Source organism: Hypanus sabinus, chromosome 4, assembly GCF_030144855.1.
Source record: "Hypanus sabinus isolate sHypSab1 chromosome 4, sHypSab1.hap1, whole genome shotgun sequence".
Taxonomy (NCBI): Eukaryota; Metazoa; Chordata; class Chondrichthyes; order Myliobatiformes; family Dasyatidae; genus Hypanus; species Hypanus sabinus.
The window spans coordinates 125,339,998-125,365,727 of NC_082709.1; the positions used below are offsets into that span (position 1 = coordinate 125,339,998).

The following is a 25,730-nucleotide window of genomic DNA, read 5'->3' on the forward strand; positions in this document are numbered from 1 at the left end:
GTGGAATCAAAGGCATTGAGATTAACCCAGAATGTCACTAGGGAAAGCATGTTACAGAATCTACAAGTACAAAATCAGTAGACCAAAGACTTGCATGCTTTGTTCAGTTTCTTTATTAGAATATTAGCAATGTGATCAGTGCACAATGAAACTTAACTTCTAATGGGCATTGTCTGGTACTTTACAGTGATGGAACTTCACTCATTTTGATCATCATCCCAATCCTTTTTCTGTGGTGGTGGTTTAGGTCCACCTGCTGGTTTTGCCATGATTATCTGAAAAACATAACAAAAAAGCTAGTTAGGGAGTTATCCTCCAATGTTTAAAAAACTCGTAATAATTTTTAGGAATTATTTCATACTGTACAGTAAAACAGCAATCTAATAACTTCAATCCTAATGTACCAACCGACATCCTGTTTTAGCATTCCTGTTTGTCAGTCAATGTACAATTTTAAAGGCAAAAAAAAAATCGGCATTTGCGATTGAAAACCACAAGATAGAGGAGCAGAATTAGCCCATTTGGTCCACTGAGTCTGCTCTATCAGTTTTAGCTTAAAAAGTCAGAATGCATTTTGATTTGCATTCCACCTGACATTGTCAAACATCCAATAAATTCAGTATCTAATTCTTCAGCTATTTTGCACCATTCTAAAAAAGTTTCTAAATAAAAACTGTCTTCCTAAGCTACGTGGAAGTGTTTCATGTAGACCAAAAAGCCAAGAACAGCATGTTACAACGGAGAAAAAGATTGTACAATTCTCAACATGCTAATAAGTTCCTTATCCAATCAAGATTAGTCATCCTTCATCTTCATGTACCCCTGACAAATTATAGAAAATTTGCCTCAGGTGTTCTATTGAAATAACTATTCCATATGTTCTTCCCTCTGGTACAGACTCCACTCAGTGTAATCTTAAATTAATAATAAAGATTTGTGCATGAATAAGCCTGGCTTCATGCAGGTGTACTTAATTATGTACAATAACAATTACCAATCAGCAATGTATACATTGCCCTTTGTGCCATTATGGCTGTGGAAATGCTTAAAGATACGAACACAAATTACTGTTAAGGAATTGAATTCAGTTACCACAGGCATTCCCATGCACAGCTGAAAAAAGAGAATAATTGGTATTTCTGCCCTATCTCAATAATGGGAGGCAACCCCAATAATTCAGTTTTGTAAAATCAAAGTGTAATGAAGAAATGACTAGAATTTTATGATCTGTACTAGGAGGGTATAATGACATTTGGGACCCATGATTGAAACAAAACATCTAATAACATCCGAAGCAAAAGCTATTGTCTCTTGCCAGAAATGCAATTCTGTGGCTTGAATTAGCTTATTCAATTAGAGATTACGAGACTTTCAGAACAAATGCCTGGTACCTAGACCTCATAGTCCAGATTTCTAACAATGCCAACCCTATCATGCAAAGTAAAACCTGAAATAATTTTTTGTACAATAAAATCATTACATCAGATCTCAGAGCCATTCTTGTTCACTACTTACCTGGTCTACCCTTAGAATAGTGACAGCGGTATTTGTGGCAAGCTTAATTCCCCAGTATTTAACCAAGTATGGATCAAATATTCCAGCCTCAAGCATGTCCTTTAGACCCAAACCTTCACCCTAAAAACATGAAAATATTGGGATACAGGAGATCAATTTTAAAATGATTAAAGAAAATAGTGGACTGGCTCATTGGAGTGTAAAGTGAAAGGGGAATTAAAAAATACAGAACAGTTTAAATGTAAGAAATATGATTATCTACTATTTCTGTAATCTTAAGTGTAATCTTAGCCACCTGAAAAACAAACTCATACTAAACATGCACTGATGCATCAATTGGAACTTCCTTATAATCAAGCACTGTATCTTGTCATCTAAGAAACTACAGCCTGTCCTCAAAATCATGGTCAACTTTGAGTTGCAAACTCCCATTTGCAAAACATTAGCTAAATTGGATTTAAACTAAATTCACACAAAGTTTTTACATTAAAAGATGGGCAAGACTTCAAAGCTATCAAGACATGGTATATTTTGGACGAAGTTAAGGCTACAAAATGCCTGTTCCCTGGTCAGGATAAGTAAAAACTCAACCCTAGGGCTATGTAATCAAAGTAAAAATACTAATACTCTTGCTTAAGCACATTAAGAATTACTTAAATACCTCAATGTCAAAACCAATGTTCTTGTTTCCTTCCTGATGAACTGCATACAATTTTGAAATTATTTCATTAGCCCGAATGCCAGAATTCTCAGCCAATGCACGTGGAATACTTTCAAAAGCTTCTGCAAATTTCTTGATTCCATATTGCTCAAGACCAGGACATGACTGAAAAGAAACCAAGATTATATTACTCATTCATCAGTGAAATTTTAAATGTGAATAAAGAAATTGTTTTATTCCGTACCTCTCCGTAAGTAGTGATTCGTTTAGCCAGTTCAATCTCAGTGGCTCCTGCACCTGGCAAGCAGCGTTTATCCTGCCAATAATACATGTTGTTACAATACATCTGAATAAGTTAAAAGCAGCTTTCCAAAATGTTGCCACTATGTATCAATTATTACAATTAACACTAAAAATGGTACCCAAGGTAGATTTGATTTGCCCCACGATTTCTATCTCAGACCATAAAAACTGATTTGTCTTAACAAAAATTCATGCTAGTCATGTGAGTGTCAAAATAAATTGTTTGCATGATCATGTCAAATATCATTCTAGAGATTATTCATATTTTTAAGTTTTGACTTTCTGTGAATTTGAATAATGCTTAAAATACAGTATCGGTTCTAAAATCAGAAACTCATGTACTATTAGAAACAAATTTAATCAGTAATTCTGAAGATATTCAATACCATACCCTTGTGAGAACTTTGAAAGTGTTGACGCCATCATCGACTGCCCTCTCAATGTCATCCATAATGTTGTCTGTTGAACCACGGATTACAACTGTGGAAATGGTACCATCTTCTTTCTCTGCAAAATAACAATTCAGTAATGAGGGTTCATGTAATAGTATAAAAAGGATTCATCCCTGTCTATTTAAGGTTACAGAAACTTTTTGTTGTTTACACCAGTCCTAAGAAATTGTATGCTTACAATTGAAAGTACCTGACATTTTTCAAATGAATTGCAAAGTTTCAGCAAAAAAAAGCCTTGTGCCAACTCTACATCACTGAACACAAAAACACAAAACAGTTCAGATATTCTAAGACTCTGCAGTTATATAGAATTGAACATGTTCCCCTTCATCTGAATTATAAAAGTAACAAGCTAAGATTCCAACTTAAACCCTTAAGTGTTACTGTTGATGAAAAACCACAATTCCTGAACAATATCACCAGACTTAACCTGCAATTTAACCTTTAGAGAATCCTGCAAAAGGACTCCCAAATCCCTTTGCCTATCAGATTTTTCTATTTTCTCTCCTTTTCTATCAAAGTGGATGACCATACACTTCCCAACACTACATTCCATCAGACACTTATTTGCCAATTTCTCCTAATCTGTCCCTCTGTAGCCTCTCTATTGCATAGAAACAAATAAAACGTACAGCACAATACAAGCCCTTCAGCCCACAAAGCTGTACTGAATATGTCCCTACCTTAGAACTATCGAGGCTTTACCCATAGCCCTCTTTTTCTAAGCTCCATGTATCCATCCAGGAGTCTCTTAAAAGACCCTATCGTTTCCGCCTCCACCACCGTCACTGCCAGCCCATTCCACGCACTCACCACTCTGCATAAAAAACTTACCCCTGAGATCTCTTCTGTACCTACTTCCAAGCACCTTAAAACTATGCCCTCTTGTGCTAGCCATTTCAGCCCTGGGAAAAAGCCTCTGACTATCCACACGATCAATGCCTCTCATTACCTTGGACACCTCTTATCCATCACTCCAAGGAGAAAAGGCTGAGTTCACTCAACTTATTCTCATAAGGTATGCTCCCCAATCCAGGCAACATCCTTGTAAATCTCTTCTGTACCCTTTCTAAGGTTTCCACATCCTTCATGTAGTGAGGCGAACAGAATCATGCAGAGTACTCCAAGTGGGGTCTGACCAGGGTCCTATATAATAACTGCAACACTGCCCCTAGGCTCTTAAAACTCAATCCCACAATTGATGAAGGCCAATGCACCACATGCCTTCTTAACCACAGAGTCAACCTGCATAGCAGCTTTGAGTGCCCTATGGACTCTGAACCCAAGATCCCTGATCCTCCACACTGCAAAGAGTCTTGCCATTAATGCTGTATTCAGCCATCATATTTGACCTACCAAAATGAACCAGCTCACACTTATCTGGGTTGAACTCCATCTGCCACTTCTCAGCCCAGTTTTGCATCCTATCAGTGCCCCGCTGTAACCTCTGACACCCCTCCACACTATCCACAACACCCCCAACCTTTGAGTCATCAGCAAAATTACTAACCCATCCCTCCATTTCCTCATCCAGGTCATTTATAAAAATCACAAAGGGTAGGGTTCCCAGAACAGATCCTGGAGGCACACCACTTGTCACCGGCCTCTATACAGAATATGACCTGTCTACAACCACTCTTTGCCTTCTGTGGGCAAGCCAGTTCTGGATCCACAAAGCAATGTCCCCTTGGATCCCATGCCTTGCTAAAAACCATACAGACTACATCTAAGGCTCTACCTTCATCAGTGTGTTTCGTCACATCCTCAAAAATTTCAATCAGGCTTGTAAGGCAGACTTGCCCTTGACAAAGCCACACTGACTATTCCTGATCATATTATGCCTCTCCAAATGTTCATAAATCCTGCCTCTCAGGATCTTCTCCATTAACTTAAAAACAAGTGAAGTAAGACTGACTGGCCTATAATTTTCTGGGCTATCCCTACTCCCTTTCTTGAATAAGGAAGTAACATATGCAACTCTCCAATCCTCGAAACCCTCAAAATTACTTGCCCCTGCAACTATCTTTGTATCATCTGTAAAAAAATTGTCACAAAGCCATCAATTCCATCATCCAAATCACTGGCATATAATGTAAAAGGAATCTATCTCAACACAGACCCCTGTATAAAACTACTAGTCAGCAGCAGCCAACCAGAAAAGGATCCTTTTATTCCCACTCTTTGCCTCCTGTCAATCAGCCACTGCTTTATCCATGCTAGAATCTTTCCTGTAATTCCATGGGCTTGTAGCTTTCTGATGTTCCAAGTACACAACATCAACTGATTCTCCTTTGTGTATCTTGCTTGTTATTTCTTCATAGAATTCCAACAGACTTGTCTGGCAATATTTTCCCCTCGAGGAAACCATGCTGACTACAGCCTTTTAAAATCACGTGCCTCCAAGTATCCCAAAACCACATCCTTAGCAACTGACTCCAACATCCTCCCAAGCACTGAGGTTCAGGCTAACTGACCTATATAACTGCTTTTCTTCAGCCTCTCTCCCTTTTTGGAGTGACATTTACAGTTTTCCAATCTTCTGGAACCAATCCAAAATCTAGTGATCCATGATTACTAATGCCTCCACAATCTCTTCAGCACCTCTTTTAGAACCCTGGGGTGTACAGCATATCATTTGTTATCATATCAAATTACAAATATATGAAGTACTTTAAATAATAGCTTTTGTAAAGAAGGTCAGAAGATAGATATCGAAAAAATGATCAAAACTACTTGTAACTTCCCATGCCTCTGTGCAGAAAAGTTATGGGCTGGTGAGTGGTTAGCAATACTTCCATCACAAAAGTACCCGTCAATAGTCACATCCAACAAGAGGGATTCCAACCAGGGACACTATACCACAAAGCTTTACTATCAACAAGTGTCACAACAGAATTGTGTGTCATCAGTGAACAAAAAGTCACATAACATAACATGGTTCTAAAAGCAAATCATTTACTACAGTGAGCACCTCATTCCAAGACCTAAGGCACAAGTCACAAATGTTAGAATACTCTTCAAGATTTATAGTGTCAATAACTCAAGCACTTGACACCATCCAGAAGGAGCCAAATCCATTTGATTTTCATCCATCCTTACAGTCTCTTCATCATTGGTACACTCTGGCTTCACTGTTCACCATCACTGCAGATGCTCACACAACCTATTGCAAAGACAGAACCTGCCTTCCTAAAGTCAACAGGAACAAGTACACGAAAACATCACCACCTGCAGTAGCCCCCCACACCACACAGCATTACAATTTTAAAATGGGTCAAATTCCTCTTGCCCTGTCTTGCTAAACTTATACAACTGTGGACAAGCATCCCGAAGTCCCTTTGGTCCTCCACAGCATTCATTATCCTTTGACATATTTTACACTGTTTTTTCTCACAGATCCCCAAATGCAGCAACTTCCTTTACACTAAATACAATTTTCCACTTTACTGCCCAAATGATCTTGTTGTATTCTAATTTGTCCTCCTGTTAACCTCACATCCAATTTAGTATTATCTACAAAAATTCAATGCATGTCAATTAAAATAAACTCACCATGTTTAAATATTATCACCTGTGTGTCTCCAACCTCTGACAAGTACACATTACTGCATGAACCCATTTCCTCTGGGGTTGGTGGTGCCTGTAAAATTTAGACTATATTTAAAAACTAAGCCGTTAAACTTTATTGTAAGATTTAATTTACAGCGTTACCCACCAATCGTGGAAGTGCTGTAGCTCCAATTGTTTTGCATAATCTTCTTAAGTCCCATTTTGAATTTAACCTGGAAAATAAACACATTGTATGAAGCTATGCAATTTATATTTTAGGTCAAACATACAGTAGTGTGCAAAAGTCTTAGGCACAAGTGAAAAAAATTCTAGAAAGTGAAGACATTTTCGAAAACAATTAAGTTTCTAAATACAAAATCTATAAAGACTAACAAAGTGTTTAAAAAAAAAACACTAAAATGAATCAATATTTGTTGTGACAACCCTTTGCCTTTAAAACTGCATCAATTCTATCAGGCACACTGTCATGCAGTTTCAAAAGAGAATAAACTGGAAGGTTGTTCCAAGCGCCTTGGAGAACTTGCTGCAGTTCTTCTGCAGACTAATGCTGTCTTGCTTGCTTCTGTCTCTCCAGGTAATCCCAGATTGCCTCAAAGATGTTGTGATCAAGGCTCTGTGGAGACCATATTTCCTGTTACGGAACGCCTTGTTCTACTTTTCACTGAAGTTCTTTATGACCTTGGCTTTGTGTTTGGGGTCATTACCCTGCTGAAGAATTAAGTTGGGACCAATCAGACACCTCCTTGATGGTACTGTGTAATGGATGAGAATCTGTTTGCACTTCTCAGCATTGAAGATTCCGTTAATTCTGACCAGATCACCAACTCAATTTGCAGAACTGCAGACCCAATCCTGCAGGAAGCCTCTGCAGTACTTTACTGTTGGCTGAAGACACTCACTTGTGTGGTGGTCTTCAGCTTTTCTACTGACAAATTGTCTCCTGCTTGACCAAAAAAATTTAAAATTTTGGCTCATTAGTCCAAAGCACGTGCTGGCATTGTCCAGCACCCTTGTGCTTTTGTGCGTAGGCGAGTCTCTTAAGGCTGATTTATACTCGTGCGTTGCCTCGACGCCTTAGGCAATGCATACCCTAAGCTGTAGGGTGACATGCACCTCTCCAGAAAAATTACTCACGCGTCGCAGACCGCAACAACTGTGATTGGTCCGCTTGGTAGCATCACATTTCCACCTATGCACTTCCGGTTGCTTCTTCTCCGCCACATCTGTAGGCTGCGCATACACTGATGTGGAATACATGAACCAAATCGTCAAATCTTCCTGCCAACATGTGAAAACGTTTGAAATGCGTTTCCTCACCCATGTCTCTCACGAAGAAACTCAACATAGTGGTATAGAAACAACACTACCAACTAGCGTTTTGGTGTACACCAACGCATGCTCACTACAGCGTACAGCAACGCTATAGTGAAAATCAGGGTTACGCCGCATGCTGCGGCGTAGCCCCTACACACAAGTATAAATAAGTTTTGTTTCAACTTTGGAGAAATGGCTTTTCGCAACAACTCTTCCATGAAGAGCGTTTCTGACAAGACTTCTCTGGACTATAGAGGGGTGTACTTGGGTCCCAATGGTTTTAAGTTCAGCGCTGATAGTGCTGGACTTCTGAATTAGAAGTTATGCCAGTTTGTTATATCTCTTGCCTACTGCGCTGTTTCCATGGCTGCCCACTATATTTCTGGCCCTCATCCTTGCCTGTTTCATTGTGCTTCTTCAGAAGAACTTGGACAACACATCTTGAAACTCATGGCTGCCATAAAATTTCTGCTTGGGAGAGTCCTTGCTGACACAGGATGACCACCTTGTGTGCTATGTTCACTCTTGCCGTGGTGTAAGAAATAATAATTTGTAGGTTAAACCATCACATCTGCCACACCCTCACCTTTTAGTTTGGCTGTTCTTCACCCACTTTAATTCCTTCTACACTCAGAAAAATTTCTGCTTCACTTAATCAGTTTAATTCATTCAAATTATGTCACTGATCATTAGCAACTTTTTTTTAAATCATGCACTGGGCTAGATACTTACAAAGAAATCAAGTTTTTAATTGAAAAGTGGTCTGTTACTTAATATGAAATACAAAAAAATACTCCCAACATTAAATTTTTTGAATATCTGAAAATCCAAAATTCGTTCTAAACATCTGAAATAAAATTTATTTAAAAAATCTAGGGCGCCTTAGACTTTTGCACAGTACCGTATAAATAGAAATTTAAATTTCAGTAGAAAAGGTAAATAGAATGTGGAAATTACAATCCAAAAACAACCAATGGAGATTGCAAATTAATAACAAATTCATAGTCCTAACCCTTCAAAGTTTTCATTAAATAGGTGATCCTTGTGCAAATTTATCTTAAAATGGGTTGCTTATCAAAAAATTAGAAACCTTACCATTTGAACATTCCACATGAGTCTGCATCCTTTGGAATCTATGCCAAATAACTATTCATTTGATAACGTACTGATTGCCTTTATAGTGTTTGAGCACTGCTTGCCCCATTTCTTCTAGTATAATCTTATAACACATATAGCTTACTGGACCCCTAATGTTTTTAAATCAACTGCAATTGTTTTTAACATACACAAATATTTTGCCACGTGAAGCTGTGGAGGCCAAGACATTGGGTGTATTTAAGGAAGAGATAGATAGGTTCTTGAATAGCCAGGACATCAAAGAGTATGGGGTGAAAGCAGTGGAGTGGGATGACTCATAGTCTTAAATAAGCATCAATACACATGGAGCCAAACTGTATTTTAAAGTAATAAAGTGTAAACTTGTGATCAAACACATTACACATCAGGCAAAGCAAATCTAGTCCTAGAAAATAATTTATAGAATAATTTACCTAACTACCATCAGCTGGTACTTATTAGCATAATGCAGTGCCATGTCTGCCACTTTTCCTCCAGTTACAATTACATTAGCACCGGCATCTGCTATAGCCTTTACTTGAACCTCCATGAGATCCTCCTCTCCTTTGCTGAAAGTCATCAGTTCAGCTGCATTCTTCAACAAAACCGTTCCCTTAAAAAAAAATCATTAAAAAATTATTCACTTCTCAAAAACTAAATTCAAGTTTATTGCTAAAGATGTTTCGGATGGGAAGAGAAAGGTTTAAAATAATGTTTTAAAATATTTATAGAATTCCTCATAATTTTACAAAATTACACCACTATCTAAATGATTAGAAATCTAGCTGGCTCAGCAGCTGCAATTATGAAAAAACTTTAGAAAGCATGTATGTGACACTAAAGTCAGATCTCAGAAAAGATGAATCATGGCAAAATCAAGTGGAACTGAATACATTTATATCAGCTCGATGACATGCACAATGAGGAGCTGGCTATTGGAGAAAAAGGAATGAAGCAAGTACAATGCCTGGGGATAGCTTTGAACATGGAAAGTTTTTATACAAATAAAGATAGATTTAATAGATGCAAAATTTTGAGAGCCAGACATCTTTTGAAGGCAGTTACAACAATAACTTCAAGATGAATTTACTTTTAGCCAAAAACTAAAAAATATTTCAATAGTTAATTGACTTCAGATTTATTTACAATGTGCAGGCTGTTATTTAACAGGTCAGAATAAAGATACCTCAACCTCTGGAGAACATATAATAAATTAGGTATTAAAAACCTTAATCCATAGATTAATATATCACAGGAACCATCTTTCAAAAAAATTTCTAGTAATCTTGAAATGTAGTTTGTGAAAATGGTTATAAACATAATCTGACTGCAGTAAGGTACCTTTGTCTCTGTTACCATACAGTCAAAAGGACAAGAATATACTGCTATTTTGGCATCTTTCACAGAGGAAACATCCCCTTCAGTCTCTCGTTTGAAAACCATGCCATGCAAGACTGATGAAGAAGTCACACCAGATCCCTGAAACACAAAATCCAGTTATCAATTATCACACAGAATTTAAAACAATACAGGAACAAACTTATGAGCCCACAATGACAATTAACTAATATCATCTGGCAGCATACAATGCATTTCCTGCTTGTTCCTGGGGTCTGTCTAAATCCTTAAATTTTACTATCCTATCAGCTTCAACCACCCTCCCTTGGCACCACATTCCAGCCATCTACTCCTTTGTTTAAAACATCTGCCTCTCAAATCTCCTTTAATCTTATCCCCTCTCACCACAAATCAATGCCCTCTGGTATTTAGACATCTCCATCCTTGGAAAAAGACTATTATCTCCTTTCAGATTATGTATTATTCTACCAGGTCATCAATCAACCTCCAACACCCCAGAGAAAGCAGTCCCAAGTTTCCTAATTATCCTTATAGCTGATACTTTCAAATCCAGGCAACAACCTGGTGAGCCTTCTTTGCACCCTCTCCAAAAGCACCTATAAAATGGCAACCAGAACTGCTAACAATACTTCAAATAAAGTTCAAAGTTTTATGTAGCTGCAACATGATTTCGTAAATTTTATACACAATGAAAATACGTTGGGACCTCTTTTTTGGCTACCCTACCTACTAGCGATGCCATTTCAGAAAGCTATAGATTTGCACCACAAATCATTCTGCCCATCAATGCTCATAAAGGCCTTGCTATTTACTAAATATTTCCTTACATTTGGCTTCCCAAAGTGCAACACCTCAAATATGAACAGATTAAATTTCATATGCCATTTCTCTGCCCATTTTTATAACTGATTCATACACTGTTGAATCCTTTGACAATCTTCCTCGCTGTCCACCATATACCTCTAACAAGACCTCAGCAAGCTCCTTTCTTGCCTCTCCCAATAACTTGGAGGTATATTCCATCAGGACCTGGGAACTTATCCAGTTTAATGCTCTTTAAAAAAACCCAACATCTCCTCATTCTTCCTGGTATCAGCATGCGTCAGAGTATCAGAATGATCTCACTAGCCTCCATATTCTTCTCCTTGGTGAATACTGATGGAAATACTCACCACTTCCTCCATTTGTTCTCCAGTGGTCCTCACTCTTACCTGGCTACCCCGTTTTTAAACTCGTAGCATTTAAAATGCTTTTGGGATTTTCCCTAATCTACTTGCCAAGGCTATTTTCTCTCATGCAGTATGACGCTTTGAATTAACCTAATATTTCTGCAAACAACCACACATCTACAAATTCTCTTAAGCCAAATTTAAAATTACTAATATTCTTCAAAATCCATACAAATACAAAAAAGATTTTTTTGTAACATATCTCAATACTGTTAACATCAAGGATATGCTAATCAGTGCAATCTTAATGTTAGTAACCTAATTCACAAAACAATTGCTTCACCAAAAACTCACCAGAATTTTGCAGACTTGAATATTGTCCACATTAAAATGGCCAGTTTCAGAATAAATGCACACTAGAAAAAGTAAATACAGCAATTACTAGCACAAAAGGTATATGTCTTCCAGTTTAAGATGGTGCTACTGAAGACATGCAACAGCTTAATGGTAGCCCGAAAGCAAAAGAATTTGATTAAAAACATTATTACTAACTCTTTTTGAAGTAAACTATCACTGAAACAATGCAGATGTGGTTGGGGATAAACCAAACTCAAGATATGTGCCCTGCTGGTGTGCTACAAAATCGACACACTTGGGAGTTGGAGACCTGCTAGCTGGAGTGAATGATTTGGAGGAAGATGGGTCAGTTCTGATGCCCATCTAACTGTCCTGGATGCGAGGGTGGATTATTCTAAGCACCCAGCCGATTTGGAGAGGTCAAGAACGGCATCTTCAGCAGTGAAATTTAGGTCCAAAGTGAATTGCTGGGCAGCATTTCTAGGTCTTCAATGATTCACCGCGCCAAGGTCCTGGACTGATGTGAAGTACAATGTGCTGCTTGGACAATCTAAATGCTGGCCCAGATAGACTGGGTATCAGGTGAGGTTGGATCACTTTGGTCACCAAGCCGATATTGGAGAGGTTGAGAACGGCTTATCCGGCAGTGAAATCCAGGCCTGGACAATTTAAATATAGTCCCAGATAGTTTTGGGACTCCTTTCTGCAACACTGTGGCTGCAAGACTCCCCCCCCCCCCCCCCACAGTTGCTGTGCTCTGCATCTGTTAGCTTTGCAGCCATTTGCCCCACTAATATGAACTGTATACTAAGGCTTTGAGGCTGCTCCAGGGATTTGGATCTAAGGACTCAATTTGGGTTTGGAATACTGTTGTTGTTTGCTTCTATTGTTTGCAGGATTTGTTTTGTGTTCCCCCCCCCCCCCCCCACACTTACTCTATGGATATGATCTTTTTTTAAAAATTGGTTTCTTTCAGTTTCCTTGCTTTATGACTGCCTGTAAACAAACAAATCTCATAGTTCTATAATTTATACATTATTTGATAATAAATACACTTTCAATCTTGTTTGCTGCATCTATTCTGTAAATTTTCTAATTGTTTCCCATTTGTGGCCCTTTTCCTCAACTAAGAATTCTGTACCACCAGAAAAGCTAGTCTTCAACTGAGTCTTCAACAAGAATATTTCGCATTCCTGTTAACTTTAGCTTCCTCTCAGAACAGCATTCACCCCATCAAGCATTTTATTTCTCAAGCTCTTCTCCTTTCGATACCTAATGTTGATTTCAAACACTCCAAAACTGCTAGGCAACGCACACAAAATAATAATGATATGCAAAGAAGTTTCAACTGCTTTCCAAAATAACAATTTACTGTGAATCATTTTTTTAAAAAATGTATTTAAATTTTCCAAGCTCAAAACAGTTACAAGAAACTTCAGGAAAAAGGCTCAAAGATACAGTCAAATGGCTCATAACCACCATGGGTTTCAAGTTAATTTAGAGCTTCCAATACTCACTCTTAAATGCCAAATATGGCCGATAACTCTGTCAATGACCACTCAATAAACTATACTAAATTCACTACTTCTGGCCCACTATAAATCAATCAATCCTCACCATACAAGAAAATGTACAAGACCAATAAAATGAACACAAATCAGTCTTTTAGTGGGGAGTTCTGGCTTCATTTTCAGTTGAAGATGTAGGGCTTCTCTTTCACAGTATTGGCCCTAGGTTCCCCTACTTTTCCAGGGTTTGATGAGTAATTAAATCTTGTTTCCAGGACCTGTCCACCTTTTTTTTTGTTCTTACCCAATGGAATTAAGTGCTCTGGATAGTTCTTACAACGTCATTCCTGATTATAGACATGATAACCAAACCTTATCACATGTATTCCAATGTCTTAATCTAGGTCTTAAAAGTATTTATTCCCATCATGACAACCAGCTTGTAAGTGCAAGATATAACAGCATCATTTTCCCCATGGTAGGGCAAATGAACAAAGTCATTATGAACATGGTAGGTAGAAGGGCCCATTTCAGTGTTTTACAATGCATGACTATCACCATTAACTAACCTTGCGTGTGACAACTTGCAAATATCAGTTCAGATTGAAATCATTATCCACTCTTCTATTCTGCCCAGGAAACAAATACGTGCTAAAAATATAACCCAAGTAACCAAAATCAACATTGCAACAGGAACATGAGGGATTAGTGTTCCCCTTCGAACACCCTTGTAGTCTACAGCATATTCTAGCTTAGCAGCTAAGTTTTCAACTCCAAAGCTGCAATTTCCTTGAATGTCATGGTTTGGTTAAGATTATTTCCAAGTTATTTATCTGCACATTGTACTGAAAACTAATTTAATATAAAAAGATGCAAATTCAGAACTCAATTCATTATATTTTTATACATACAACATGCTTGCGTAATCAGCTTGGACAGGAAATCCTCATTGCCATACTGTTTGCTCATTACAGATGTTCGAATGACAGGCAAAACATCTGCTGAATCCTGTAGGCTTTTAACAGAGCAGCATACCAGATCTGGAAGAATTTCTAGAGCCTTTTTAGAGGCTGCCTCATAGCCTTCTATCACCTGTAAGTAAATAAGAAGCACAAAATATTTGGTCAGACTCATCAGATGCTGATCATTGCACCCACGGATCTTCCAGTGGGGTAGAGTGTGCTGAAAGCTGCAAATAGATCTCAGTGAGTATAACCTGAAAGCACAACTTTCATTGCTCACCAGAGTCAAAATTTTTGGACTTTTTCCTCACTGTTTTTTAAACAAATAAATGTTCAATATATAAAATGTAAAAGATTAAGTATAACTCATACAATTCCTCAAAACAGTCAATAGCCACCAATTCAGAATATCACATTCAGACACCAAACTGTGCTTATCATTGGCTAACCTTGGCATAGAGGGCCAGCTGTAATGAACATTCAGCTCCTTTCTACAGCAGTACTCCAGGTTGGACTTCATACGAAGCCTGACATTCAGCATTTGACTTTTAGTTGAAGTGTGACACAAATGGGACTGAGTTAGGGAACTGGAGATGCAGCTTGACGACCTTCACCTAGTCAGGGAGAGCGAGGAGGTGAGAGAGGAGTTACAGGCAGGTGGTCACACCGGGCCCACGTGAGACAGACAAGTGGATCGGGGGGGGGGGGGGGGGGGGGGGGGGGGACACCTACCTGGGGTAAGCAGCAGTGGCCATGCCTCTGGCAGAGTCTGGCCTTGTGGCTCAGAAGGGTAGGGAAGGGAAGAGGAAGGCAGTAGTGATAGGGGACTCTATAGTTAGGGGGTCAGACAGGCGATTCTGAGGATATAGGAAAGAAACTCGGATGATAGTTTGCCTCCCAGGTGCCAGAGTCTGAGATGTTTCAAATTGCGTCCAAGATATCCTGCAGTGGGAGGGAGAACAGCCAGAGGTCCTGGTACATACTGGAACCAATGACATAGGTAGGAAAAGGGAAGAGGTCCTAAAAAGACTACAGGGAGTTAGGATACTACAGTATGTAGATAAGCCTACAAGAGGAGAGGCTGTACTTAATTTGGTATATACTTTTTTATACAGTATATAAAAAAGACTGGGAGACCGTTTCGCTGAACACCTACGCTCGGTCCACCAGAGAAAGCAGGATCTCCCAGTGGCCACATGTTTTAATTCCATGTCCCATTCCCATTCTGATATGTCTATCCATGGCCTCTACTGTCAAGATGAAGCCACACTCAGGTTGGAGGAACACCACCTTATATACCGGCTGGGTAGCCTCCAACCTGATGGCATGAACATTAACTTCCGTTAATGCCCCTCCTCCCCTTCTTACCCCATCCCTGACATATTTAGTTTTTTTTTCTCTCTCTCTGCCTATCACTCTGCCTGTTTTCCATCTCCCTCTGGTGCTCCCCCACTCCCCCTTTCTTTCTTCCGAGGCCTCCTGTCCCATGATCCTTTCCCTTCTCCAGCTCTGTATCACTTTTGCCAATCACCTTTCCAGCTCTTAGCTTCATCCCACCCCCTCCGGTTTTCTCCTATTATTTCGCATTTCCCCCTGCCCCCACTACTTTCAAATCTCTTAGAATCTTTCCTTGCAGTTAGTCCTGATGAAGGGTCTTGGCCTGAAACATCGACAGTGCTTCTCCTTATAGAGGCTGCCTGGACTGCTGCGTTCCACCAGCATTTTGTGTGTGTTAGTTGATTTGGTATTAGGAAATGAACCTGATCAGGTGTCAGATCTCTCAGTGGGAGAGCATTTTGGAGATAGTGATAATTCTATCTCCTTTACAATAGCATTGGAGAGAGATAGGAACAGACACGTTAGAAAAGCGTTTAATTGGAGTAAGGGGAATTATGAGGCTATCAGGGAGGAAATCGGAGGCTTAAATTGGTAACAGATGTTCTCAGGGAAAAATACAGAAGAAATAAGGCAAATATTCAGGGGATATTTGTGTAGATTTCTGTATAGGTACGTTCCAATGAGACAGGGAAGTTATGGTAGAGCACTCATACCATGGTGTACAAAGGCTGTAATAAATCTAGTCAAGAAGAAAAACTTACAAAAGGTTCAGAGAGCTAGGTAATTTTAGAGATCTGGAAGATTATAAGACTACTAGGGAGGAGCTTAAGAAGGCAATTAGGAGAGCCAGAAGGGGCCATGAGAAGAACATGGCAGGCAGAATTAAGGAAAAACCCAAAGCATTCTACAAGTATGTGGAGAGCAAGAGGATAAGACGTGAAAGAATAGGACCTATCAAATGTGACAGTGGGAAACTGTGTATGGAACCAGAGGAAATAGCAGAGGTACTTAATGGATACTTTACTTCAGTATTCATTATGGAAAAGGGTCTTAGTGACTGTCATGATGACTTGCAGGAGACTGAAAAACTTGAGCATGTAGATATTAAGAAAGAGGATGTGCTGGAGCTTTTGGAAAGCATCAAGTTGGTAAGTTGCTAGGACCAGACAAAATGTACCCCAGGCTACTGTGGGAGGCGAGGGAGGAGATTGCTGAGCCTCTGGCTATGATCTTTGTATCATCAATGGGGACAGGAGAGGTTCCGGAGAACTGGGAGGGTTGCAGATGTTGTTCTTTTATTCAAGAAAGGGAGTAGAGATAGCCTGGGAAATTATAGACCAATGAGTCCTACCTCAGTGGTTGGTAAGTGGATGGAGAAGATCCTGAGAGGCAAGATTTAAGTACATTTGGAGAGGTATAATATGATGAGGAGCAGTCAGCATAGCTTTGTCAAAGGTAGGCTGCGCCTTACTAGCCTGACTGAGTTTGTCGAGGATGTGACTAAACACATTGATGAAGGAAGAGCAGTAGATGTAGTGTATATGGATTTCAGGCATTTGATAAGGTATCCCACGTGAGGCTTACTGAGGAAGTAAGAAGGCATGGGATCCAAAGGGACACTGCTTTGTGGATCCAGGCAAAGAGTGGTTGTAGACAGGTCATACTCTGCATGGAGGTCAGTCACCAGTGGAGTTCCTCAGGGATCTGTTCTGGGACGCTTACTCTTCGTGATTTTTATAAATGACCTGGATGAGGAAGTGGAGGGATGGGTTAGTAAGTTTGCTAATGACACAAAGGTTGGAGGTGTTGTGGATAGTGTGGAGGGCTGTCAGGGGTTACAGCCGGACATTGAAGTGGCAGATGAAGCTCAACCCAGATAGATGTGAAGTGGTTCATTTTGGTAGGTCAAATATGATGGCAGAATATAGTACTAATGGTAAGATTCATGGCAATGTGGAGGACCAGAGGGATCTTGGGGGCTGAGTCCATAGGACGCTTAAAGCAGCTGCGCAGGTTGACTGTGGTTAAAAAGGCGTATGGTATATTGGCCTTCATCAATCGTGGAATTGAACTTAGGAGCCGAGAGGTAATGCTGCAGCTATATAGGACCCTGATCAGACCCCACTTGGAGTATCATGCTCAGTTCTGGTCGCCTCACTACAGGAAGGATGTGGAAACCATAGAAGGGGTGCAGAGGAGATTTACAAGAACGTTGCCTGGATTGGGGAGCATGCCTTATGAGAATAGGTTGAGTGAACTCGGCCTTTTCTCCTTGGAGCGAAGGAGGATGAGAGGTGACTTGACAGAGGTGTACAAGATGATGAGTGGCATTGATTGTGTGGATAGTCAGAGGCTTTTTCCCAGGGCTGAAATGGTTGCCAAAAGAGGACACAGGTTTAAGGTGCTGGGGAGTAGGTACAGAGGAAATGTGAGGGGCAAGTTTTTTTTTAACTCCAAGCGTGGTGAATGCGTGGAATGGGCTACCGGCAACGGTGGTGGAGGCGGATATGATAGGGTCTTTTGGCTTTTAGATAGGTACATGGAACTTAATAAAATAGAGGGCTATAGGTAAGCCTAGTCATTTCTAAAGTAGGGACATGTTCGGCACGGCACAACTTTGTGGGCCGAAGGGCCTGTATTGTGCTGTAGGTTTTCTATCTTTCTATGTTCTATGTTTCTAAATCAAGCTGCAACCAGATGACCCCACTGCTCCCTACCAAACCAACCATCTACACTGTCAAGGAATTTTAAACATAATATATAAGCTAGCTGGAGTAACAGAGATTTGCTTGAATTTACTTTAACAGCCCTGATTTACAAAGACATCAGAAATCCATTCAATTGTCTGAATGCATATGTATTAACCCCGTTTTAATTACACCAAGAAAATATCAATATATATTTATTTTTAAAAAATTACACACCTCTGAGACAGAAAGACCCATTCGTAGAAGCTCCTCAGCTAATTCCAGCAGAGCACCTGCAAAAACTAGCACAAAATTTGTTCCATCTCCAACCTCTTGTTCCTGCATTTGCGAAGCTAAAACCAACATCTTAGCTGCAGGGTGCTGAACCTGTATTAAAGAAATGTAAAACATTAAGCCTCCAAGAATAAGTGCTACTTGCTTATATTCAAAACTGTTTAGCAGTCTTCACAGCTTCTAAATTATGAAAAGTGGTTCAAACTAATTACACACAAAATGCTGGTAGAACACAGCAGGCCAGGCAGCATCTATAGGAAGAAGCACATTCGACATTTCAGGCCGGGACCTGGATTGGCAAAAGATCTCGGTCTGAAACGTCAACAGTGCTTCTTCCTATAGATGCTGCCTGGCCTGCTGTGTTCCACCAGCATTTTGTGTGTGTTGCTTGAATTTCCAGCATCTGCAGATTTCCTTATGTCAAACATTAGATATTGTCTCTAGAAAAAAAAGGCAGTATTGTGCAGTTCTTAAAATTTGTCTGTTAACAAAGCCCATGGCATACTGAAACTGTAAAGAGCACTTCACATTAAGACCGAATGGCTCACTTCCGTGCTTTATGACTACGCCAAATGCAATAGTCAAAGAAAATCTAATAATAAGCTACAAGTTTCCCAAGGAACTCCCAGCATCTAGCAAATATAATGTCATATATCCAGAAAGATTTACAAGCATAGCCAGAGCCAATGCTAACTAATTTTGCAAACGTAACAAGGAACATTGCAGCTTAGTCAGTTTGGTTTAAACAGCATTTTATAAGGAAATAGAAAGAAACAAAACTTCAGGGAAGACATTTAGCTGTAGATCAACGGAAAATTCAAAGATGTGTGAGATTTGAGAAAGCACAAAGATCTCAAAACTTGTGAAAATGATTGTGGGGTGCACGATGTTGTAGGGAAAATGAAATGCAAAGGAACAGAGGGATTTGTTAACAAATTATGATAACTTTAAATAAATTTGTCACAGATAATGAATTTACAATCCAAGGACCTATAGGAGTAATAAGTACAACACCAGATTAAAATATTTGCTTATTGCAGAAGATAATGCATGGCCCAAAATTTAATTAGCATTGATTATCTTTACATAACATACTATCAGGTTTTATTGCCAAGGAACTTCTGCCATTCATCAAATACTATACAGGTGTCTCCCCCCCCCCCCTTCTTTTTCAAAGGTAGAGCGTTCCTATGAAACCTTTCTTAAACCGAAATGGCATAAAGCAAAGACCATTAATTTATATGGGAAAAATTTCCATAAAAGCGAAAACCCTCTTTGTAATGTGAAAACAGGTTACTAATGTAGATCTTTTGTAAAAGCGGCTTAAAGCAAACATTCATAAAGTGGTGGACACCTGTATAATCAATCCAGAAAAACTTTGATTAATGTACAGAGGCAATGTTTAAAAATCTTTTAAAACATTATGCAGAATACTGCATGACAACTGCACAAAGATTATTACAGCCAAAATAAATCTATTTTTGTTTTAAAACCCTTAAATTTTGAAACATTCATACAAGTTGTGACGCACAAAATTAGTTTTCATAGATAAGTGGTTGTTAGTATTTAATTATGACTTAATAGGCATGCAAAAAGATAATTTATATCCTGTTACATCTGAATTGAAGACTTTAGAATATTTTATGGTGGAATAACTTCAACTAATAATTTTGATTTCCCCAACTTCTAATTCTCTCAATCATACTGCAAAATAAAAAGTGCTTATTAAGTACTGAATAACACATTACCTAAGCTGACTTTCAAAATTTGTTCAAAAATAGCCAACTGAAGAACTACCACCATTTCTAGTGTCTTAACTTTCATTGCTGAAAACTATACATCATAACTGAGCTGAGCCAATATTGGAATAGACAGTGGAAATTTGAATCTAACAGCCACCCACTTCTTTACACATTAAATAAACCACCTACCTCTAACTGTTGCAAAATAGTCGCTGCATCATTGGTAACAAAAAGCTTCTCCAGATGATTAATGACCATTTTATTCATCCCTATAAAAGCATTAATGATATTAATTACTCAACAAAACAACAAGAAAACAACAAGAATGACTTTATTTATGAACTTTAAGCTACGTAATCATACCATTTGGACCATAAGCTGTTCGTGTAGTTTGAGCCAGCTCCTTACAAGCTTGAATGTTCCTATAAACTGCCTCTTCCAAGCCAGAGTAATGCTGAAAAGTACACAAGTATATCATTATAAAGATTGTCGAGCATTCTCCTGATGAAATAATAGCTAGGATGAAGTTCCAAGTGTTAGAAGTGCACAAATGGTGAAGCTATGTTTGTAAAACTGTACGAAATTAAGCAGAAAGTGTAACATTAGTATACATGTCAGAGTACCACTGAAACAAATTCACGATGAGAACAAAGTTCAACATGTAATGCAATGTGCTTTGCTCAAGAAAATTGTGTCAATTTTCCAAAGCAGCTCTTTCGTTTCTCAGAGTTCAATAATTTTCACCATGAATCTTTGCTATATTCCTCATCAAACCTGTATTAAAGCAATACTCAACATTCATAGCACTAGCTCATCTTGCTTCTCATCTGAAGCAAGTGACATCTCAAATGACTTGTCACTTGACTGAGAAAACAAATGGACACAAAGTTTAATATGATGGCATAGTTAAATATATTACACCTTTAATATTACCCATAAAAGTTATCAAACTGGGCGAAGGTGAGGGTTTGGCAGCTGTGAGAGTTTAACCTTCAAATAATCAATCCTTACACCACAGCATGAATGAGCATAGCAACAAGTCACAAGGTGGCCATCCTGCACCAGCAAGGTCTCTCTCAAGCAGATTTTTTTTGGGAGATAGAAGTTTCAAGACGTGCTGCCCAAGCTCTTCTGAAAAAGCACATAGAAATGGGCATGCTTGAGGACAAGATAGGTAGTGATCAGCCACAGGAGCTGTATACAGCAGACAAGAGATGCATCAAACCAACATCCCTTCAAAATCAGAAGTCGTCCATCACTGCTATCAGATTTGAACTGATAGAAACCACTGGAACCCAAGTACACCCCTTTACAGTTAAGAATTCTTGATAGAAGTGATCTTCATGGAAGAGTTGCTGCCAAAAGCTATTCCTCTAAAGTGGAAATGAAGTCAAGAGACTCACCTACACACAAAAACAAGGACTGGGGTGCTGAACAATGGCTGCAAGGGCTCTGGACTGACATGTCAGAATTTGAAATTAAATTTTTGGCTCAACAAAGACCTGATCTCAACATCGTTGAGGCCATCTAGGATTACCTGGAGAGAAGGAAGCAAACAGCCGAAGTCTGCAGGAGAACTGTGCTCCAAGAATTTTGGAGAACTTGCCAATCTATCAGGCAATTTTCTTACAAAACATCATAGTTTGCTTAAGAGAATAGATGCAGTTTGAAAGGCAAATATTGATTTGATTTAGTTTAGGTTACTGCTCTTTATTTAGATATTAATATTTAGAAACTTGTCTTTTCATTTAGAAACTTTTTGTTTTTGAAAGCACTGCTTTCTAGTATTTTTTAACGTGTCAAAGACTCCTGCACACTGTATATATATTATACATACATAGTGGATTTCGGCTAATTGGGCCATCAGTTAATCAGGGCAGTCACTTAACTAGTGTTTGTTGCACGTACTTGTGTGGCCGATATGGACACTACACCGTGCTTAGAGTCAAGAGTTTCCAAATAGGGTTTGTTTTGTGTGCTTGTGATAGTTGACAAGAAATAAGCAGCAAAACAATTCAGACCTGTTTGGTTCACTGCAGTTGCAAGCATTCAGGCTTGGAGATACCAGCAACTGCCAGTGTGAAAATGAAAGGATTGCATTACTTCAACTAGTTAGGAACTACATTAGGAATTTGAAAGTATTGACAATCCTCCTCAAAGTTACAATGAAAATATATATTTGGAGGATGCAGCCACAAAAGCATTTCATTATCTGCACTAGGTGTGTGCAGTAATTTTCTTCATTTACCGAAATTGAAATAACATGGCAGGCTGGATAAATTCCACCATTAATAACTAATAATATTTTAATTTATTGTGCATTTCATTTGCTACATAGTTAACCAGCAGTTTGTCTTTATTATACCTTTTTAACTAAATCTATGAAAAGTCGGCTAATTTCTCCAAAATGTACAGGTCCTGATTTTTATGAGGGTGGGGGTTTGTGTATGCACGCAAACATACTTCCATGGGAAGTACAGTCCTTGGCCTTTCAAGAGAATTGCAATGATCAGAACCACTCTTAAAATTGATCTATTCCCTTTCCAAAGATCTTAACTGTCAAGTTTCTTTAATACTTCTCTTTGTTCAGGATTTCCAGCATAAAATATTTGACTTTTGTTATAAATGCAAGAACATTACAGACATATTGCCAAAAGTGCCTATTCATGTTATACCACAAAAAACAATAAATCAAAAATGTATGACAACACATACAATGAAATGTACTGTTCCGCATCAAATCAAAATGGTGAGCATCATGCTAGGCAGCCTCCAAGTGTTGCCACACCCAGTCCCAACACAGCATGCCTGCAACTTACTAATCTTAACCCATATGTTTTCTGAATGTGGAAGGAAACCCAGAGTCTCAGGGAGAACATACAGAGTCCTTACAGACAGCAGGATTCAAACCCCAATCTTACATTGGTGCTGGAATTGTGTTATGCTAACCATGCCGCCCCTAAAGCTGGAGAAGACTGAGAACAGGAGAAGGAAAACGTGTTGGTATTCATCAAAGAAAAAGAATGCTTCTCTGCAGATTAGAGAGCATCCAGAGAGACTAAATTTTAAGACTAATGACCTTTCTTCAGAATTGGCCAGCTCTAGGACAAAATGGAAAGGTTGTTTACTCAAGTCATTGAATTCAATGCAAACAATCAAGTGAGAAAATAGGATGCTGTTTGAGTTTATGCCAATTGCACAAGGTAGAGGTTAGTGCAAATGAACGTGACAGAATTACCCAGTGAGCCTGTTAGAAAAACACCCAAATGGCTTTTCATCTCTCCGATATACATGAAGTTATACAATAAGCATCAAATGAAGGGCTTGTTTCCAAGCTGTACCTCTTTCGATGACTCTAAATGTGTACTAATTTGGAAGAGGCACTAAACTTCAGTTTGAAGAATGTCTGAGTTAGGATGATGTTATACCTCTGAAGTTTTAATAAATTGTGATTTTGGCATATTGAATTCATTCTAAACCTAACTCAATTCATTGATGACCAGGGGAAATCTTAAGTGAGGTCGGAATTAGAATTTATATATGGTACACAGCTTGACAGTAGTCCGGTAAAGCCTACCAACCCTTGGTAGGCTGGGTGGATGGTAGCTGTCAGCGATTCCTCCGATCAGCCAAATTAAAGTGAATTATGATTTAAAAACAAAAGATCATAATCAGAATCTGGCCGGGGTCGTTTTCTCATAGAAATGCAGAAGTCCTGCTGAAGTCAAACGTTGCGATTCGGCTGCAAAGTGAATAAAAAGGCGAAAATTCAAAGACAGAACTGTGAAAAGGATTGGGTTTGAGCTCGAGGGAGAATCCTCCAACAAACGCTGGGCTAGTTGCCTGGACAATGTGCCCTCTGCCCGAGGATGGTGGATCTCAGCATCATCCAGCCGGCTCTGAATAATCCAGACAGTGGCCGGCCTACGCACATGGCACCGTTCCCCGACCCTACCCCATTCATTCGCAGGTAGGCCTGCGTGGCGCAAACCGCTTCCCCATCGTTTCTCCAGTCCATCCCCGGCCCGAAGAACCCGCGTCCCAGCCCCCATTACTCTGCATTTCTAGAACCTTCTCACAGCGTGCGCCTCGTTGTAATAGCACTTCCAAAGGAGAACCACTTCCTTCCTTCTCACCAAATCGTCGTAGTACTCACCTTCGCTCCATCTTTTAGCATCTGGGCAAAGCCCGGAGCTTTGGGGACGTGCATGGCCATTTTCCGTAACACAACGCAGCTCCCACCCAAGCCGGTTCACCCCACGGGAAAAGATCGCGTGCGACAGTTACTCCCCACCTTCCTCCCAGCAACCATCGCGGCCCTATTGCCCTTCCTCCCAGCAAACATCGCGGCCCGATGCTACCCTTCTTCCCAGCAAGCACCGCGGCTCCATGCTACCCTTCTTCCCAGAAGTCTCAAAAGTCTGAAGCTTGTGCAATTTGTTCCTTCATGTGCTCTGTATCAAAAGAACTGAAGAATATATCTAAAAGTTAGCATTCCGTTAGCTTTTTGGTATTATTTTCCGAAATTGTTTACGTGGAAATGTTATTGGGTGCAAAAGGATATCCCAAACAATTGAATTTCCTTCTTGTGTATATCATGAGGCTGTTTGACAGAAGTTACCACAGTTAAATTTCAGGCTTGGTCCTCACTGTATTTGCAGAATTTCTATCTTAATAGTTTGAGAATACAGGTACTGGAATATTATCAGTTCAAAACGAAAGCCATGGTTTCCAGTTGGGTGCAAAATAGAATTACGGCAACTATCTTATTGGCCAAATACTAAAATCATTTTTTGAAATTCGTTTCCAAGTGCAGATTCTTTTTCCAATTTGTACAAAAGCATTTATACTTATCTTCCCATTGCCATTATTTTGTACAAAGTGTAGAAAATAATAGAACGTCCTTGGTTCTAAAAATAAAAAGTAAATTGTTTTGTGGGGTGACAACCGAGGAAGGATAATATTCACACTAACGTGAAATTCTCATTAAGTACTAACTTTTCCCAGTAGTGATTGCTCTGTGAATGCAGAGCAGTGATATCATGCATATGTGGATGCTATTTGTATCACAAAAGCTGGAAATAAATGGCAGACCTTCTGAACAAAACCATCCAAACAATCAGTGGAATTTACAGAGTTGTTTCAAGTCATTCTAGAGAAAGAAATAGCCACAAATATTTTTAAAACACACTTTGATGATACAATTTCCTGTAACAAATTTGATTTTAATTAGATTAATTTTTATATTTGCGTACAACAAGAAAAAATCTAATAAGGGGTTAACAGCTGTCTTACTTCCAGAAATCCTTTTATTAATTGTACTTTCATTGCTTGTTTATTTTCAGACTATTGGTCATAAGCAGGCAAGATGTACAATGTGTGC

The 25,730-nt window shown here is 39.1% G+C and overlaps 1 protein-coding gene across 1 annotated transcript; it reads right to left on the minus strand.

Moving 5' to 3' along the window:
- Positions 1 to 97: 97 nt before the first annotated feature.
- cct8 (chaperonin containing TCP1, subunit 8 (theta)) lies at positions 98 to 24,673 on the minus strand. Its single transcript, XM_059968109.1, has 15 exons — positions 24,504 to 24,673; positions 20,711 to 20,801; positions 20,537 to 20,616; positions 18,549 to 18,698; positions 14,236 to 14,416; positions 11,814 to 11,875; positions 10,273 to 10,410; positions 9,366 to 9,544; positions 6,647 to 6,713; positions 6,484 to 6,571; positions 2,871 to 2,986; positions 2,421 to 2,492; positions 2,177 to 2,341; positions 1,516 to 1,635; positions 98 to 275 (listed from the first exon to the last, which is right to left on the minus strand). Exons 1-15 carry the CDS (start codon positions 24,561 to 24,563, stop codon positions 198 to 200), a joined length of 1,647 nt encoding a protein of 548 aa, XP_059824092.1. The 5' UTR covers positions 24,564 to 24,673; the 3' UTR covers positions 98 to 197.
- Positions 24,674 to 25,730: the final 1,057 nt, after the last annotated feature.

What these genes read in the sequence shown, in the direction of transcription:
- cct8 (XM_059968109.1), bottom strand. Translation starts at nt 24,563, where the DNA reads ATGGCCATGCACGTCCCCAAAGCTCCGGGCTTTGCCCAGATGCTAAAA. An exon ending in GCTGATTACGCAAGCATGTT is followed by an intron (nt 11,876 to 14,235) that starts GTATGTATAAAA and finishes TACTTTTTCTAG; the next exon opens with TGTGCATTTATTCTGAAACT. An exon ending in GTATGGTAACAGAGACAAAG is followed by an intron (nt 9,545 to 10,272) that starts GTACCTTACTGC and finishes TTTTTTTTTAAG; the next exon opens with GGAACGGTTTTGTTGAAGAA.